Below are 15,994 nucleotides of genomic sequence, written 5' to 3'. Positions count from 1 at the left end.
TTTTTTTTCAATGAGGAGCGACAAAATCGTCGGTTAAAATTGCGCTGTAGCTCCGCCCCCCGTCGAATGCCGCCGCCTGCTGCTGACGCTGACGATGCGAGCGGAGACCGGAAACCACGATGTTGTGACGTCAACACTAGTGTTTCGTTCCTTCGCAGCCTCCGCGACCGTGCCTGACCGTGCTTGTTTCTGCGTGCGTGCCATCGTAATCTGCTTCGATCGACCCTGCATTCCTTTGTTGGTGCGTCTGCGTGTATGTAGAGTGGTAGTCAACGTGCGCAGCATCAACTGAAGTGGTGGGCCGATCATGCAGGCTTTCTGTGCAGCCTACGGTTGCACGAACACCAGCGGCCGCGACGATGTTGTCTTCCATTACTTCCCACAAGACAAGAAGCTTTTAACGAAGTGGGAGGCTGCTGTGAAGCGAAAGAATTTCAAGCCCTCAAGAACAACAGTGCTGTGCTCCAACCACTTCCGTGACGACGATTATCACCAGAATTTATCATTAAAACGTGCGTTGGGTTTGCCAGTCAAGTCGGCTCGTCTAAGATCGGAGCAACGAAAACAAAGACGGCACGAGTGCGGACTGACTGATGATAACTGGTGTTGGAAGGCCTTATGAACACACGAACTCGCCCAAACCTGGATTTTGATTTACTGCGAGCTCCTTCGTGTCAGCACGCTGAACGGAAGGTACATGTTTATCTCCCGCCCTTGACGCAGGTTTCGTCGCAAAGCGCCGCGAATTTGCTATTTGCACGTGTGTTGTAAAACAGCCTGCATGCAGCTATCATAACGCAGTGCAAATATAGAGTTTGCATGTGCTGGAAAGCCGGCGCACGCCAGGACGCTACGCTCCCCCCTTCTATCGCGCACAGCGAGAAACCGACCGTCTCACGTAGCCGACGGAATTCGCCGCCTTTACGACTTCGGTCACGAGTAGTGTGCGGATGGCGCACAGATGAAGGTCAGTACACGTACTGCATGAACCGGGAAGCTTTTCACGCGTTTAAACCGTCTTTGTAGATTGCCGACGGCTTTGGACAGCGCACAAATGCCGACGATCGCATCCCCGCTTACGTTCCACGAGGAGGCATGCAGGAACACAACACTACAGTTGTTTGGCCGGAAACGAGCTCACCAGATCGGCGAAAGATCGGCGAGATCACTAGATCACTTTGCAAAAAACATACTCACCAAAGAGCATTTCCAACACGAGGAGATCCCAAGACTTCGCTTTCGTTCGCGTCGAAAGCACTGCTCGCACCAGCATCGTTTGCTTCTTCGAGAGGCCGGCTCTTCGCAATCGGCTCGTACATGTAGAGAGTAACGCCGAACTCCTCAGAAAAACGCAGTCTCTCTAAATTTTCCATTACCGTCTCAGAAAAACAACACCAAACTACCTGGCACCGCGCTTCATGTGTAGCGGCAGCGGTCGGTTACTAGTGTTGACGTCACGAGGCGCCCGACCAATCACAGGCGGAAACGAGACGCGCGAGCTGAGCGTGTCCGCTGCTGCACTTTTCGTCGAAATAAAATATATTTGCGCTTTCCTTCGCTCAATTTCGATACGATATTCGAATTCGAAGGGTTGAAAACCATTATGTACAGATGTTCACTCATTTTTTCTGGAAAACCTTTCAGCTTCCCATTAAGTCATTGTCACGCCACTCCATTTTACGCATCACAAGTATGTTCCTTGCACGTTGCAACAGTTTCTCTAACCTCTCAGTCGCTACCTATGTATCTGTATTACAGAAAAAGGCGATTGCAGTCGTGATGGCTAATTTAAATGCAACAAAAATCGTAATAAAAATATTAAGACTGCGTCTTGATAACATTGAGATTCTGGTGTTTGGTGCAGACTTCTCTTCTAATTATTTCTTTGCTATTGCAGCCTGCTTCGTAAAGCAGTCATCATGAACTCCTGTTACTTCGAGAACGAAGCATGTCTAGCATTCTCAACGAACAAGTTCAGAAGCTTCCTGAATGACTCTTCAAAGATACAAAAGTGAGTTGTTATTTTTTTATGCGAGTAGCCTTTTTGGGAACTTCGACGCGCTTTCCAGTATGCCCATTCATATCCAACCTCTTACACTCCAACTTGGATCACTCCAACTTGAATCACTGAGTAGTCTATGGTCTAATGCGGTAGTATCGAGCTGCCTTGCTGAGGGAACTGAGTTTCAAACTGACCGTGCGACCAATTTTGGTCACTGGGTGTGTGCCGATATTCAATGACAAAATAACCATAACTTTTCCGGCACTGGTTGGAATCGAACCCGCGTGATATGTATTCAGACAAGATAACACGTGCCACTCGCGGTCTTCGACTGCGCGACTTGTCCGGAGAGAGGGGAGCCCGGCTGCAGTGCACGCCTTACACGGGATGCGCTTCGGCCAGTGGGGGTGCCGCGTGCCGATACGTTGATTCGGTGCTAATCACGTTAACCTTGACAGTCGTTTTGAGATATAGTTTCTGCCCAAACTTTTTTCTCAGTACCTTAAAACTTCACTGATCGACTATAATGCATTTCTTTCTTTCTTTCTTTCTTTCTTTCTTTTGCAAAGTGCGTCGGTCATTTATTTTTTATTTGCTGCCAGGATATACGGTGGCGAACTTCACAGCTAAATAACTGAGAAAACATCTCGAAGCGCGTTGGCGGACGGGAGCAGTCTACCATTTATTTCAAGTGTTCCACAGCGGCTGCCACACACCTAAGTTTCGAGGCATCTAGTATAAAACAACTGACCACCGAGAAATAAGAAACTGTGACTGTTTGATGGCTACCAATGTATTCTGGATTCGCAGCATTTTATTACAGTGCGTTTTTTGAGATCTCATTCAAGGACATAAGTGTTAAGGCGCAAAATAAGGAAGGCAAGAAACACACAACGACAAAACGGTTGCTTCGTTCTTTCGCGCCCTTAACCGGCATGTCTGGCCAACTAGCCCAAAGAAAAGCTCTAGCAATTCAAGAACACTTGGGAGGCATTGAGAACAATTTTAGGTTATCTTGTAGGGCTCTATAGAGAGTATACGTTAGGTTTAAGAGAATTCTTTGCTGGGCAAGATGGTATTGATTCATTATACGTATATTTTAAGGCGCCAAAAAACAACGCACAACACACAAAAGAGGACAACGGGACAGAGCGTTCTGTCCCGTTGTCCTCTCTTGTGTGCTGTGCGTTGTTTATTTTTTTCTTTTGGTGCCTTAAAAGATAGGTATAAGTAAGCGTCAGGTTAGGCTAAGCTAGGTTATAACAGTTGAAATACCTTTGATTGACATACAGAGGGAGCTACTTGCGTTATTATTTATGCCGATGTTTATCAACTGAGGTGTTGCAGCCTCAAATCTGACAAGACTTCCCGGTGTCTGCGATACAAGTGTGTTTGCGGCACTCATACCAGCGCTGTGTCGAGCACGGCCAGCGCTTATGCCTTGCTGCTTTCTATACACGTGTCACGTCCTCTGTTTCCTTCCTTGGGGCAACTGCGCTCCATGAAAGACCGCTATGCACAGATCCCTAAGTAGTAGGCAATCGGCATGTAACCTCAATAACTGACATTATAATGCCGTTTACAAACTTTAAGATGGGTATAAGATGCTGTTTGACACCCACTTGGTGAACTTGGACAGACAGAAAAGTACGAATGCTTGTAATCGATAACGCATTATTAGTCGCAACCTTGCACGCGGTGCTTGTGAGAGAAGACGGCTGCACGTTAATTTCGTCCACGGAATGGTATCTGGATATCACAGAAAAATTCAATGTATCATTTGGGTTTTCTTTGTGTTTTTTTGATGTACCGGTTTTAGATTGTTTTGTCATGTGCGTATCCTCAAGGGTAATATAGCTGTGCACGTGGTTTTTGGGTGTATGAGTACGACCGATCCCGGAAATAAATTTCGTTTTTGATAGCGCTTTCAGCAACACTGCAGACAAGTTACAACAAATGATTGAGGGCCTTAACAGAGATAGTGTACGAGTGGGGTTGAAGATTAATACGCAGAAGACAAAGATAATGATGAACACCCGGGCAAGGGAACAAGAGTTCACGATCGCCAGTCAGCCTCTAGATTCTGTGAAGGAGTATGTTTACCTTGGTCAAGCAATAACAGGGAACCCTGATCATGAGAAGGAAATTCATCGAAGAATAAAAACAAGTTGGGGATCGCATACAGTAGACACTGTCAGCTCCTGACTGGAAGCTTACCGTTATCATTGAAAAGGAAGGTATGCAATCAGTGCATTTTACCGGTGCTGACATATGGGGCAGAGACTTGGAGAGTGACAAAGAAGCTTGAGAACAAGTTAAGTACCGCGCAAAGAGCGATGGAAGGAATAATTCTAGGCATAACTTTAAGAGACAGAAAGAGAGCGGTTTGGATCAGAGAGCAAATGGGTATGGACGATATTCTAATTGACATTAAGAGAAAGAAATGGTGCTGGGCAACTCATAAAATGAGCAAATTAGATAACCGTTGGATCTTTCGGGTGACAGAATGGGTACCAAGAAATGGGAAGCGCAATAGAGGACGGCAGAAGACTAGGTGGTGCGACGAAAATAGGAAATTTGCAGGCGCTAGTTAGAATCGGTTGGCGCAGGACAGGGGCGATTGGAGATCGCAGGGAGAGGCCTTCGTCCTGCAGTGGACATAACATAGGCTGATGATGAGTTAGCGCTTGTCTCGTCTTTGTTTCTTCTTTTGTCCGTGCTTTGCTGCGCTATCCAGATAGCATTCCATGACGACCGACCAACAAGCCCATATCGCCACCCTCGCCAATGTCGACCACCTCGTGTTCGTTTACTTACACCGACATATCAACAATGTTCGAGTTATACTCCCAACAGAATGCCGGTTGCAGCAGCCTGTGGACATCATGCTCAGCGACAGAATGCTGCAGCACTCTTAGGCACCACGGAGCTTGAACACAAAGCTGATAATGCTGCACTTACTTTGGCACAGTTTGAATAGGTGTGAATGCATTCTTACCATTGTCGTCACATGACAGATAAACCACAGTTGAAAGGAACGAACTCTGAGGATCCATTCCGATAAGGTGTAGTATGGTACTTATGAATGATATTATGGGCCCAAATGAAGCAAAGCGTCATTCAAGATCACTTTCTGACGTTAAGAAAAACCTGAGTAAAGGTTAGGTAGCTCTGGAAAATAGGAGGTGAGATCGGAGGTGTTCGAAAGGATAGTTGTCATAGTTATGGAAAGATGAGAATTAAGGTAATCGGAGAAAAGCAACACCATCCATTGCGTTGAAAGAACTGGGAGGCAGCGCGAGGTCGACGAACGCTCAGGCAACGCTGTAGGGGAAAACTCAAACGACGACAAATTGGCGAAGTCAGGCGAAGCCGACCTCCTGAAAGAAGCCGAACGAGGACGCACTGCTTGATCCGTCAACATTATAATGCATTTCTTATTCCTAGGCAGGAGCCGAGAAATTTGGGGTGCTTTTAACGCGAAAGCATTGTGTGTGCCATGAAGCGGAAAATCCGGTGAGCGTCCGGCGTTAACATCGGATCGTACCAAAACCCGCGTGACCAAGGGATGACGTCACGCTCCCAGCGCTGCACCTGCTGTGGCTCGCACTGCTAAATCCCATGGTGAACAGCCACGGCATCGGACGGACGCCACCGTGACCCACACTCAAAGAGTTGACTTCGCCTAATTCGAAAATTGAGTTGGCCCACGTTCAAAATCAACCTGGCCCATTCCCCAAGATTGACTTAACCCCACTACATTTAGGTGGCCCACCCCCCAAATTGACTTTGATCAATTTATAATTGAGTTGACCTACGTTCGAAACCAACCTGGCTTACTCCCAAAATTGTCTTGACCCACCCCCGAAATTTGGGCAGCCCGCCCTCAAAATTGACTCAGTGAGAAGTATTGCGCGGAAGACAGAATTATTTTGCGTTCAGTGCACGTAAGGAGACTTAAGTGCATCTGTAACTATTTCATTCCGTCCTTCCCTGCAGGGCCCTTCGCAAGAATCCGTGGCGTACCATGGTAGTGCTGTGCCAAGGCGTGCGCCTGGACAATGGCAGCCACTGGCAGTTTGTGCTGGACCACCTGGACGAGGCAGCCCCGGACGACAGCAAGCGCGCCGCCGTCAGGGCACTCGGATGCGCCAGGAACCGATCCCGGCTAAAACAGTACGCATGTATTGGCTTTCTAGAGAACTCGAGAAAAGTCCATTTCAGTACGACAAAACTGGCACGCGTTAGACCGAAAATGAGGTGCAATGTCGGAACTGCATGTATAGCGGCTGGTCTGCTAGATCATAGATTGTGGTGCAGGCTATCATGCTTCAGATTACTTATCAAATGGCAGTGACTACGGCCTGCGATGGAGCACTCTTCCTGGGAACGCTTTGTTGCTGTCACACACACACACACACATATATATATATATATATATATATATATTGTGACGCGCTTAGGTGCATAGTGGGTTCACGCCTCAACAAACAGTATGTGGGGGCACCGAAGGGTAGTGAACGAGGACGACGACGTGTGGCTGGCTGGCTGAGTCTCGACAGGCGCTCAGTTGACCAAGGCCATCGCTTCTAACTCTACCCGGCTTCAAAGTAACGCCTTTTGTGGGCGTAACAGAGTGGTGGAGGTGCTGGGTACGACAGAACGTACCACGGAGTCGCAACATCTAGAACTTCGCCGGAGCCGTCGTCTTGCCGGTCTCTTGCCAACGACCTTCCCTATGGCTCAGGACGGAGGTGGACAAATGCCAGCTATAGTTTCACCTTCTCAAAGGTCAGCGCCAGTTGGACCTTTGCGGCACTACATGGAACCACGCTCGTTCGCGGGAAAAGTGGGTGAAGACGTCGACGAGTGGCTGATGCACTACGCAAGGGTGAGCCGCTACAACCGTTGGGATTCTGTCACTCAGCTTGAATATGTTGCACTCTTTCTGAGTGAGACAGCGTTGATGTGGTATGAAAACCACGAAGACTCCCTAACAACGTGGGAGCACTTTGTTGAGGAAATTAAGAAGTGTTTTGGCGACACCCACGCCAAACAGAAACGCGCCGAGAGAACACTTGCCCAAAGAGCTCAAGCTCCTGGAGAAACATGCACTATATACATAGAGGAAATCCTCAAGCTGTGCAAAATCGTAAATCCGCAGATGTCCGAGGAAGACCGAGTCGGACATCTCCTCAAAGGAATTGCAGAAGATGTGTACAATTTCCTCATAAGTCGGGAACACGTTGATTCCGTCTCAGATGTCGTGCGTCATTGCCGTACGTTTGAGACGTTGAAAACACGTCGCATTGTGCCAAAGTTTGGACGCCTGGCGAATGTGACAACCATTGCCAGCGTCGATGAGAGCCCGTCTGCCGATCTTTCGTCTACTATACGGCAGATCGTGCGTGAAGAACTGCTGCGGCACCAGGAACTTGCGCGCGACGTCATACGACAACCTGACGCTTATTACCCGCAACACATGGCGCCTGCCGCACCCTGCGCTTCCTGGCAACCGGCGGTATGTGTCACAGACGTCAACCACAGAGGTGCTCCATGGCCACGTGAGGACACATTTACGCCCGAACACCGACCAGCAGAACACCCTCGCCCCAGCAGGTTTGCACGCAGACCGACCGTTCCTCCTGTGCAGCAGGCTCAGCCGCTCCGCTCTGCTACACGACCCCCCACGGCTGAGCGCTTCGAAGGGCAGTTCATCGATCGTCGTTTACCTGTGTGCTATAGCTGTGGCGACTTGGGTCACATTGCCAGGTACTGCAATCGCCGCCAACCACCGAGGTTCGACCGATCGACGATGTCTAGGCGGTACCGCGCTCCTCTGGGCGAAACATATTCGCCCTCGCACACATATTTAGGAAGCTTGCCTCACCAGCACCCGGAGCCGCTACGGCACCGTTCTCCAGCATCCGATCGCAGCTTGACACCACCACCCGCTCCTCGTGTAAGCCGGTCGCCCTCTCCGCGGCGTCGATACCCGTCGCCACCCCCGGAAAACTAGCCAGCGCGGCCGTTGGAGGTGAGGTCGCTGGACAATCTTCGATATCGACAGAGATACCTCCAACCATTTGTATGTTTAAGAATAAGGTGTTTGTATTAATTGACGGGGTTTCATCCATGGCCTTAGTGGACACGGGAGCAACCGTTTCAGTGATGAGTCTTGCGTTTAAAAGCCTCCTAGGACGAAAGGTGATGTTTCGCTGGGACCGTGCCGATACGTTTCGCGGAGTGAGTGGGGAGTTGTTGTATCCTGTGGGCGTGTGTAATGTAGACGTTACCTTGGGTGGTCAAATATTTAACGCGGAGTTCGCTGTTCTACCTCATTCTACGCATGACGTAATCCTGGGTCTTGATTTTTTGAAACTGTGTGGTGCCACCGTCGACTGCAAAACGGGTGAAATCAGTGTAGGTACGAGCATTGCTGCGGCGTTTATGGAAGCCCCACCGTGTCGTGAAAGTGTGCTTTGTGTATCCCGGGATACAGTTGTGCCTCCGTTATACGCAACGTGTGTTTCAGTCGCCTGTTTCCCCACCACCGACGGAACGTTTGACGCTACCGTGGAGCCCGTTCACCTGAGTTGCATCAAGAGGAATGTACTGATACCGTATTGCACGCTGTCAGTTGTTCAGGGACGCACCAACTTATGGGCCGTAGACTGTTCGAGTGAACCTGCAATACTACCACAGGGTCTGAAACTTGCCGCCTACCATGAAGATCACGTGCTATCGCTCGCCATTCTTACAGAGGCCCTTGATTCTGCGGATGAGCGCCATTTCGCTAATGTCTGCCCTGCGGCGCACTCCTCATTTCTGACTATGGTAAACAAGTCGCTCAGCACTAAGCAGCGTCACGAAGTGGCGAATATTCTGCTAAAACATGCCCGACTGTTTGACTTCTTCCAGCAAGAGGGACCACCATTGTTTCCTCCTTCTCGTATACACCATCGCATCGATACGGGATCTGCCCAACCGCTGCGACAGAAACCATACAGAGTCTCACCGTCGGAACGCAAGGTGATCAATGACCAAGTCCACGAAATGCTAAATAAGAATGTAATCCAAGAATCCTGTAGTCCGTGGGCAGCGCCAGTGATCCTGGTTAGAAAGAAAGATGGTACATGGCGATTTTGTGTTGACTACCGCCGCCTCAACACCATCACTAAAAAGGACGTATATCCTCTTCCGCGTATTGATGATGCTATCGACTGCCTCTCATCAGCGTCTTACTTTTCGTCTGTTGACTTGAGGTCGGGGTACTGGCAGATTCCTATGCACGAGGCAGACAAGGAGAAAACGGCATTTGTAACACCAGATGGACTTTTTGAATTTAATGTGATGCCGTTCGGGCTCTGTAATGCGCCTGCAACTTTCGAGCGCTTCATGGACAACATCCTGCGTGGTTTGAAGTGGGAAGTATGCATGTGCTATCTAGATGATGTAGTGATTTTCGGGCGCACGTTCAGTGAGCACAACGCACGTCTCGATCTTGTGCTAGACTGCTTGGACAAAGCGGGTTTGGTGCTCAACTCGAAGAAGTGTCATTTTGGAGAGCGCCAAACACTCGTTCTGGGACACCTAGTGGATAAGGACGGTATACGGCCTGATCCAGCGAAGACTGCTACGGTGGAAGCCTTCAAGCAACCTCGCCATGTAAAAGAGCTACGCAGTTTCCTAGGGCTTTGCTCGTACTTCCGCCGGTTTATTCGTGGATTTGCCAACATCGCGTATCCGCTGACATGCCTCCTCCAGAAGGGCGTTCCCTTTGAGTGGACTCCTGAATGTGAAGCTAGTTTTCGTGAGCTGAAGTCTCGTCTGACGTCTCATCCCATTCTCCGACACTTCGACCATGCGGCTCCCACAGAAGTTCATACGGACGCTAGCGGTATTGGCATCGGCGCCGTCCTTATTCAACGCGTCGACACCAAAGAACACGTCGTCGCCTATGCGAGTCGTTCTTTAAGTAAGTCCGAGCGTAACTACACCGTTACAGAGCAAGAATGTCTTGCAGTTATTTTCGCAGTACAGCGCTTCCGGTCGTACCTGTACGGGCGCCCCTTCACTGTGGTGACAGACCATCATTCTCTCTGCTGGCTGGTTAATCTCCGTGATCCGTCGGGCCGGCTTGCGCGTTGGACACTCCGTTTACAGGAATATAACTTTACCGTTTCTTATAAAAGCGGCCGCCGACACGCCGACGCTGACTGCCTCTCGCGCATGCCGCTTCCAACGACGGACTGCGACGCGGACAACTTCGACTGCTATATCGCATCACTGGAGCCGGGATTTCCTGATATAAATACCTTCAAGGTCGAGCAACAAAAAGACAGAACTTTAGAACCACTGCTCATTACTGCAAGGCAATCAGCACCATCCACTCGTTTCTGTGTTCGTGATGGGGTTCTTTACAAAAAGAACTATTCTACTACAGGCCCACGATATCTTCTGGTGGTCCCGGAGAGTCTCCGTGTCTCCGTCTTGCGCGCTATGCATGACGATCCAACATCTGGACATTTGGGTTCTGCGCGAACTCTCTACCGCCTCCAAGAAAGGTTCTACTGGCCTAAAATGCGCCAGACGACCGCCCAGTATGTGTCCAGCTGCAGCGAGTGTCAACGTTATAAGCGTCCGACGAGTGCTCCTCCTGGTCAACTCCATCCAGTGCCACCCCCCAGCTCTCCCTTTGAGCAAGTTGGCATCGACCTCCTCGGTCCTTTCCCGCGTTCATCCGATGGGAATCGCTGGATTATCGTGTGTGCCGATCACTTGACACGCTACTGTGAGACAGCTGCAATACCATCGGCTACTGCAACCGAAGTGTGTATTTTTCTGCTGCGTTTTGTCATTCTCCGACATGGACCTCCCAGAGTCATCATCAGCGATCGTGGGCGGCAGTTCACTGCAGACGTGGTCGAAGAGATGCTTCGTCTATGTGCTTCAAGGTTTCGACATTCCACCCCGTATCATCCCCAAACAAATGGCCTTACGGAACGCACGAACAGAACTCTTACTAACATGCTGTCCATGTATGTCGAGTCAGATCATAAGAACTGGGACAGCGTGCTACCTTTCATTACGTACGCATTTAACACCTCAAAGCATGAAGTTACGGGCTACAGTCCCTTCTTTCTTCTCTACGCTCGTCCGCCTCGTTATACACTAGACACTATCTTCCCGTTTTCCAGCCACGATAATCTTTGTATATCAGAGACAGTCTGTCTTGCTGAAGAAGCCCGACGACTTGCTTCGTTACGCACTCTTGTTTCACAAGACCGCTCGAAGGCACGCTGCGACCGCCGACGCCGACACGTGATATATGACCCTGGTGATTTAGTGTTGCTCTGGAAACCAACCAGGAAACGTGGACTATGTGAAAAACTGCTGGCCCACTATGTTGGACCCTATGTTATTACGGAGCGCATCAGCGAATTAACCTACCGCATAGCACGTCTCACATCAAATGGCCGACGGTCAGCAAAGACTGAACTTTCACATGTCGCCCGTTTAAAGCCCTTTATTTCTCGACAGCCTGTTTGACTTGCCCGGCGGGCTTCGTCAGCGCGGAGGGAAATGTGACGCGCTTAGGTGCATAGTGGGTTCACGCCTCAACAAACAGTATGTGGGGGCACCGAAGGGTAGTGAACGAGGACGACGACGTGTGGCTGGCTGGCTGAGTCTCGACAGGCGCTCAGTTGACCAAGGCCATCGCTTCTAACTCTACCCGGCTTCAAAGTAACGCCTTTTGTGGGCGTAACAATATATATATATAGCTAAGTAAACATATTGATGTCTCAAAAGCACTGGTATCATAAGTGGCTGTCAGTTATTTTCTTGATAACGCCTGCCCTGCACTAGTAAAAACTAAACTGGGTTTAGCGAACGAGTTGGAACTCGCGCTACTGTCGACCATCCTCACAGGGTTCTCGTTCCGTACGCCGACCATGGCGGCGTTGGTTTGCAGCGTGCTCTATTGGAATCGCAAGAACCGACAGTCCAAGAGGCCGTGAAGCTTTTAAGGCTGCCTTCATTAAAACGGGCGTTAATACCTCCGAACTAAACGTCGTTAATATGCCAGGGCAAAAAATGCAAAGCGAACCGAAGCTGCTGAGGAAAGAAACACAAGACGTGGCGGCGCATACGAGTGACGTAAGCGTGTTTGTTCGTAAGCGTGTTTGTGTGACGTAGGCAGTTTTAGCACAGCGTTTATGGTCTGCTCTGCTCAGGCCGGTGTATCCTAACAATTTGCACGCAACCGCTCAGTGGAACAATGCCGGGAACACTTTATGCGCGTACGCACAGCGCTCATAACGGCAGCGGAACGCAGAACGCTTCCCACGTTCCGCTACGAAACCGACAGAGCGGAGCGCGCGCCCACTTCATTTCTTTGTCGTTTTACAGCCACGCTTAGAGTGCGTTGCTGGCGTCTCCGGAAGGCACGCTTGTAAGTAAGCGAAATCAAGGCAGGCACCTCCTAGGCGGGCTAGGGTATACCTCCAGCAAAGAAAAGTGTGAACTTCTCTCTTCCTTCTCCTCTTTCAATCCCCCTTCCCCAGTGCGGGGTAGCCTTCCGGGCTCAGCATGGTTAACCTCCGTGCATTTTCCTTATGACTTCTCTCTCTCTTTCTATTTCTATCTCTCTCTCCAGCATTACCATCCCTACTGAACCTCACACGGACTACCTGCTCCTCCATTACTTTGACTGCCGGTTGCACCGATCCCGCGAAACATGCCCCCCGAACACCATGAAAGAAGATGAAAGGCCCGCGTCAAACATCTCCGTACGCTCATGTAGTTTCAACGTCCGGGTACGGTCTACTACACGGACACTGCCTCAGACCAGAGGGGGCAGGTAGCTGTAGTTATAGATGACAAGCACGACATCACACCTTCAGCCACCGTGTTTAACGTCTGCCCCAGTGAGGGTGAAGAGGTACCAATAACAACGGCTACCTGGCACATCTTAAACAACAATGTTCCCAACGTACACCTTATAATTATATATTCACAGGGCGCCTGTAGGGAGTACCTACGTGGCACTAACATCCACCACGCACCGAATCTTGACGCAAATCCCTGTCACCACCGCACCAGACAGAATCAGGCTGATGTGGACGTCATGCCTCACTGCCGGGCAATGAGCGCGCTCATGCGCTTGCCCTACCTGCAGTGCGGACCCGTGCAGTGAGACTGCCAACCCAGACTCTGAATCCTATAACCTTCCACACATGATCAGAGATACTCTGGATTATTATAGACAGAATCTTTTTACATACAAGCCACCTCCAAGATGCACTTTCCGTGAGACGCCTTCAAACCATTTTCTTTCCGAACCTACTGGCTTTACACGGCTTTTCCCCTACCGCCTATCCCAATAAATGTGCGGGCTGCGGCGCTCTGCCAGCGATTATTCATGTGACGGTGGAGTGCCAACACCCACCTAATGGCATCATTCCTCCAAACACTCACAGCACGATATATCTGCAGTGGGAGGTCGTCTTGCACCACGGATAACCTCGGGCCCTGATGGAGCTCATCCAGCGGGCCCGCGATGTGGCGGGGACCATTGAGGCTCTAGAATAGGGGCTCCGACCACAACTGAACCTTGAATTCTCTCTCTCAAGGCCGTTCACACAGCCACCGGTGCATGTGAACCGTGAGCGGAGCGCAATCAACGGAACTGTTGCGGTATTAGACAGTTTTAGCAGAGCGTTTGCTTGCGCTCCGCTCCGCACACGTTTCACGCGCACCGGTGGCTGTACAGAATGCATTGATTTCGCTTATCTAACAAGAGCGCCTTCCAGAGATGCCACTGACGCGCTCTCAGCTTGGCGGTAAAACGATTACGAAAGTAACTACACTCATAACATAACTACGCGCAGCGCCCTCTACTTCCGCCCTGGCGCTACTCTCCTTCACCATCTTCTCCCAAACCTTTACTCATTCTCTCACCCTCCATATCATCGCAGGTTAAAACGATGGCTAGAACGATGGTGAAAACCCAGGAAAGTGGTCAAAGTTGTCGCCTTAAAATACTTAATTTTACGCAGACTTCTGCACCATACTATGGACAAGCCTGAGTTTCCTGGCAAGATGGAGTACGTATTCGAGAGCCTCATGGAGACGCCGGTGGGCGAGGAGCTTGCCTCGGACTTCCTCATGAAGAACCTGAAGAAACTTGTTCACAAGTGAGTCATTAACTTCCTTGTGGCTTGGTGCCTCGATTTCTCGCAGCTCTCTTGGAGCTCAATTCCAGGTGATAATAAATTTGCGTGCAGTGTTTGTCACTCCAAGCAGCCGGCTGAAGAACTGCACAGTTGTGTTCCTTCGTGGGATTTTGTACGGTACAGCATGAAACACCCCGAAGGTAGTAACCAACAGCCTGCATTTAGCCGCGTCCTTCTAAGTGCTTCGGTGTATTTTTAAACCTGGGTTGAAATTAGCTGAGACAACCCTGTACAAACTTCTCCGGCTAAGAGTGGTAAGTCCGACGCGGCTAAGTGCAGGCTGTTGGTTATTGTATAGGAGCAGGCCACACTAAATTTTTGTATGTTTTTATTCTGCTTCATTGCGTAATTAGTCAACATTAGTTAACGAACTCGGCAAGTTGCTTTAGGGAACAGCTTACAGTGATAAAGTTGCAAAGCGTTCTAGGAAACATCTAATTCAGCAGCTTGTTCCTTCCTACTTGTTACGTAATCATTTTTCGGTCCCACAATATATATATATATATTTTTTTTTAAATGCACGTAACATACCCGTTTGCGCGTCGCGATTGCAGCGTTCTCAAACGTGCCGCGTATGAACGAACAGCCAATTCAGCGTGGTGTGCAGTCCTTCAAGAAATTCACTGACGAATCATGATACGCCCTAATGCGACATTTGAGCGCAGCTCTGTACGTGTTTTCATTTCGCGATATATTGGCTGGCACGGAAAAATCAGTCTCGCGTGGCTCATTTCAAACGGAGCAAAGCGTTGCAAACCAAGTAAGGCTCAAGCACAGCGATAGCGGCGAACAGAGTCGGCGATCGTCGAAATTCTGATCTGCGGGTCAAGTGCGTTCGCTTTTATACATGACTCGTCGAAGGTTCCAATGTAATCACGTGGCTCTCAGAAAGGACTGCACAATTCGTGTCGCGCATACAATCAAATTACAAGTACTATGGCGCCATCTCACAGCCTCGCGCGGCACTCTGCTTTCCTCCTCACCCTTTCGTCATACTCTCCTCCTCTCCTCGCGCTCCCTTCTTTCACCTCCTGCTGTGCTCCGCGTTCGCTTTCATCTTTCGCTGTGCTCATTCGTTTGGTTACGCCGAGCAACGACGCCGACTCACGCCGACGCTTAACGCAGGAACGGGCGAGCTGCGCTCTAAATGTACAGGGCGGTGACGCAGACGTTGGCTGCGCTGTTTAACTCAGTGATACTCTTGCCTCGCGGCAGTTCATGACAGCGTTAAGCAGACCAGGCAGCGCATCACGTTAAATTCGCTGTTCTTTCATACGTGGCCCGTTTGAGAGCACTGCAATCGACACGCGCAAATCAGCATGTCACGTGCATATTTTTACAGCGAAGCTCATATAGCTACACTGCAGCCGTGGTCGATTTCCATCCGTGTACGCGTCGCATCGACACATAAAAAATTTCGTCTCCAGTTTCTCGCGAATGCTCTGTAGCTCTCAATCTAATGTAGGTATCCTAGAAAAAATTATACTGGAATTGGCCGCCAGGACGACTCTATCATTACGCCGAATTTCATTTACTTGTCATAATTAGTTCATAGTGAAGCTGTGAACGTTACAGAATTCCCGTATGCTGTCAATACATGGCCGTCTACGAAGGGAGAATAGTTACAGAAAACGGCAGTAACTATTGTTTTATCAAAAATATCCCGATACAAATCATACAACAATTAGCCGCTAAGATGACTCTAACATTACCCCGAGTTTCATCTACTTTTCCGAATTAAATAGTTCACAGC

The 15,994-nt window shown here is 49.6% G+C and overlaps 1 protein-coding gene across 2 annotated transcripts in view; it reads left to right on the top strand.

Annotated features, from left to right (window-relative positions):
• Positions 1 to 15,994, top strand: part of LOC126521664 (aminopeptidase N-like) — a 35,990-nt gene that overhangs the window by 16,579 nt on the left and 3,417 nt on the right. For both annotated transcript variants that reach the window (XM_055066059.2, XM_072288506.1), the window contains exons 7-9: positions 1,898 to 2,011; positions 6,002 to 6,178; positions 14,065 to 14,202. In XM_055066059.2, coding sequence (XP_054922034.2) covers positions 1,898 to 2,011; positions 6,002 to 6,178; positions 14,065 to 14,202 — 429 coding nt within the window. The remainder of the gene's footprint in view (positions 1 to 1,897; positions 2,012 to 6,001; positions 6,179 to 14,064; positions 14,203 to 15,994) is intronic.

Source organism: Dermacentor andersoni, chromosome 6, assembly GCF_023375885.2.
Source record: "Dermacentor andersoni chromosome 6, qqDerAnde1_hic_scaffold, whole genome shotgun sequence".
Classification (NCBI taxonomy): Eukaryota; Metazoa; Arthropoda; class Arachnida; order Ixodida; family Ixodidae; genus Dermacentor; species Dermacentor andersoni.
The sequence above is the reverse complement of the archived record's forward strand: the minus strand, read 5'-3'. Positions and strand labels throughout refer to the sequence as shown.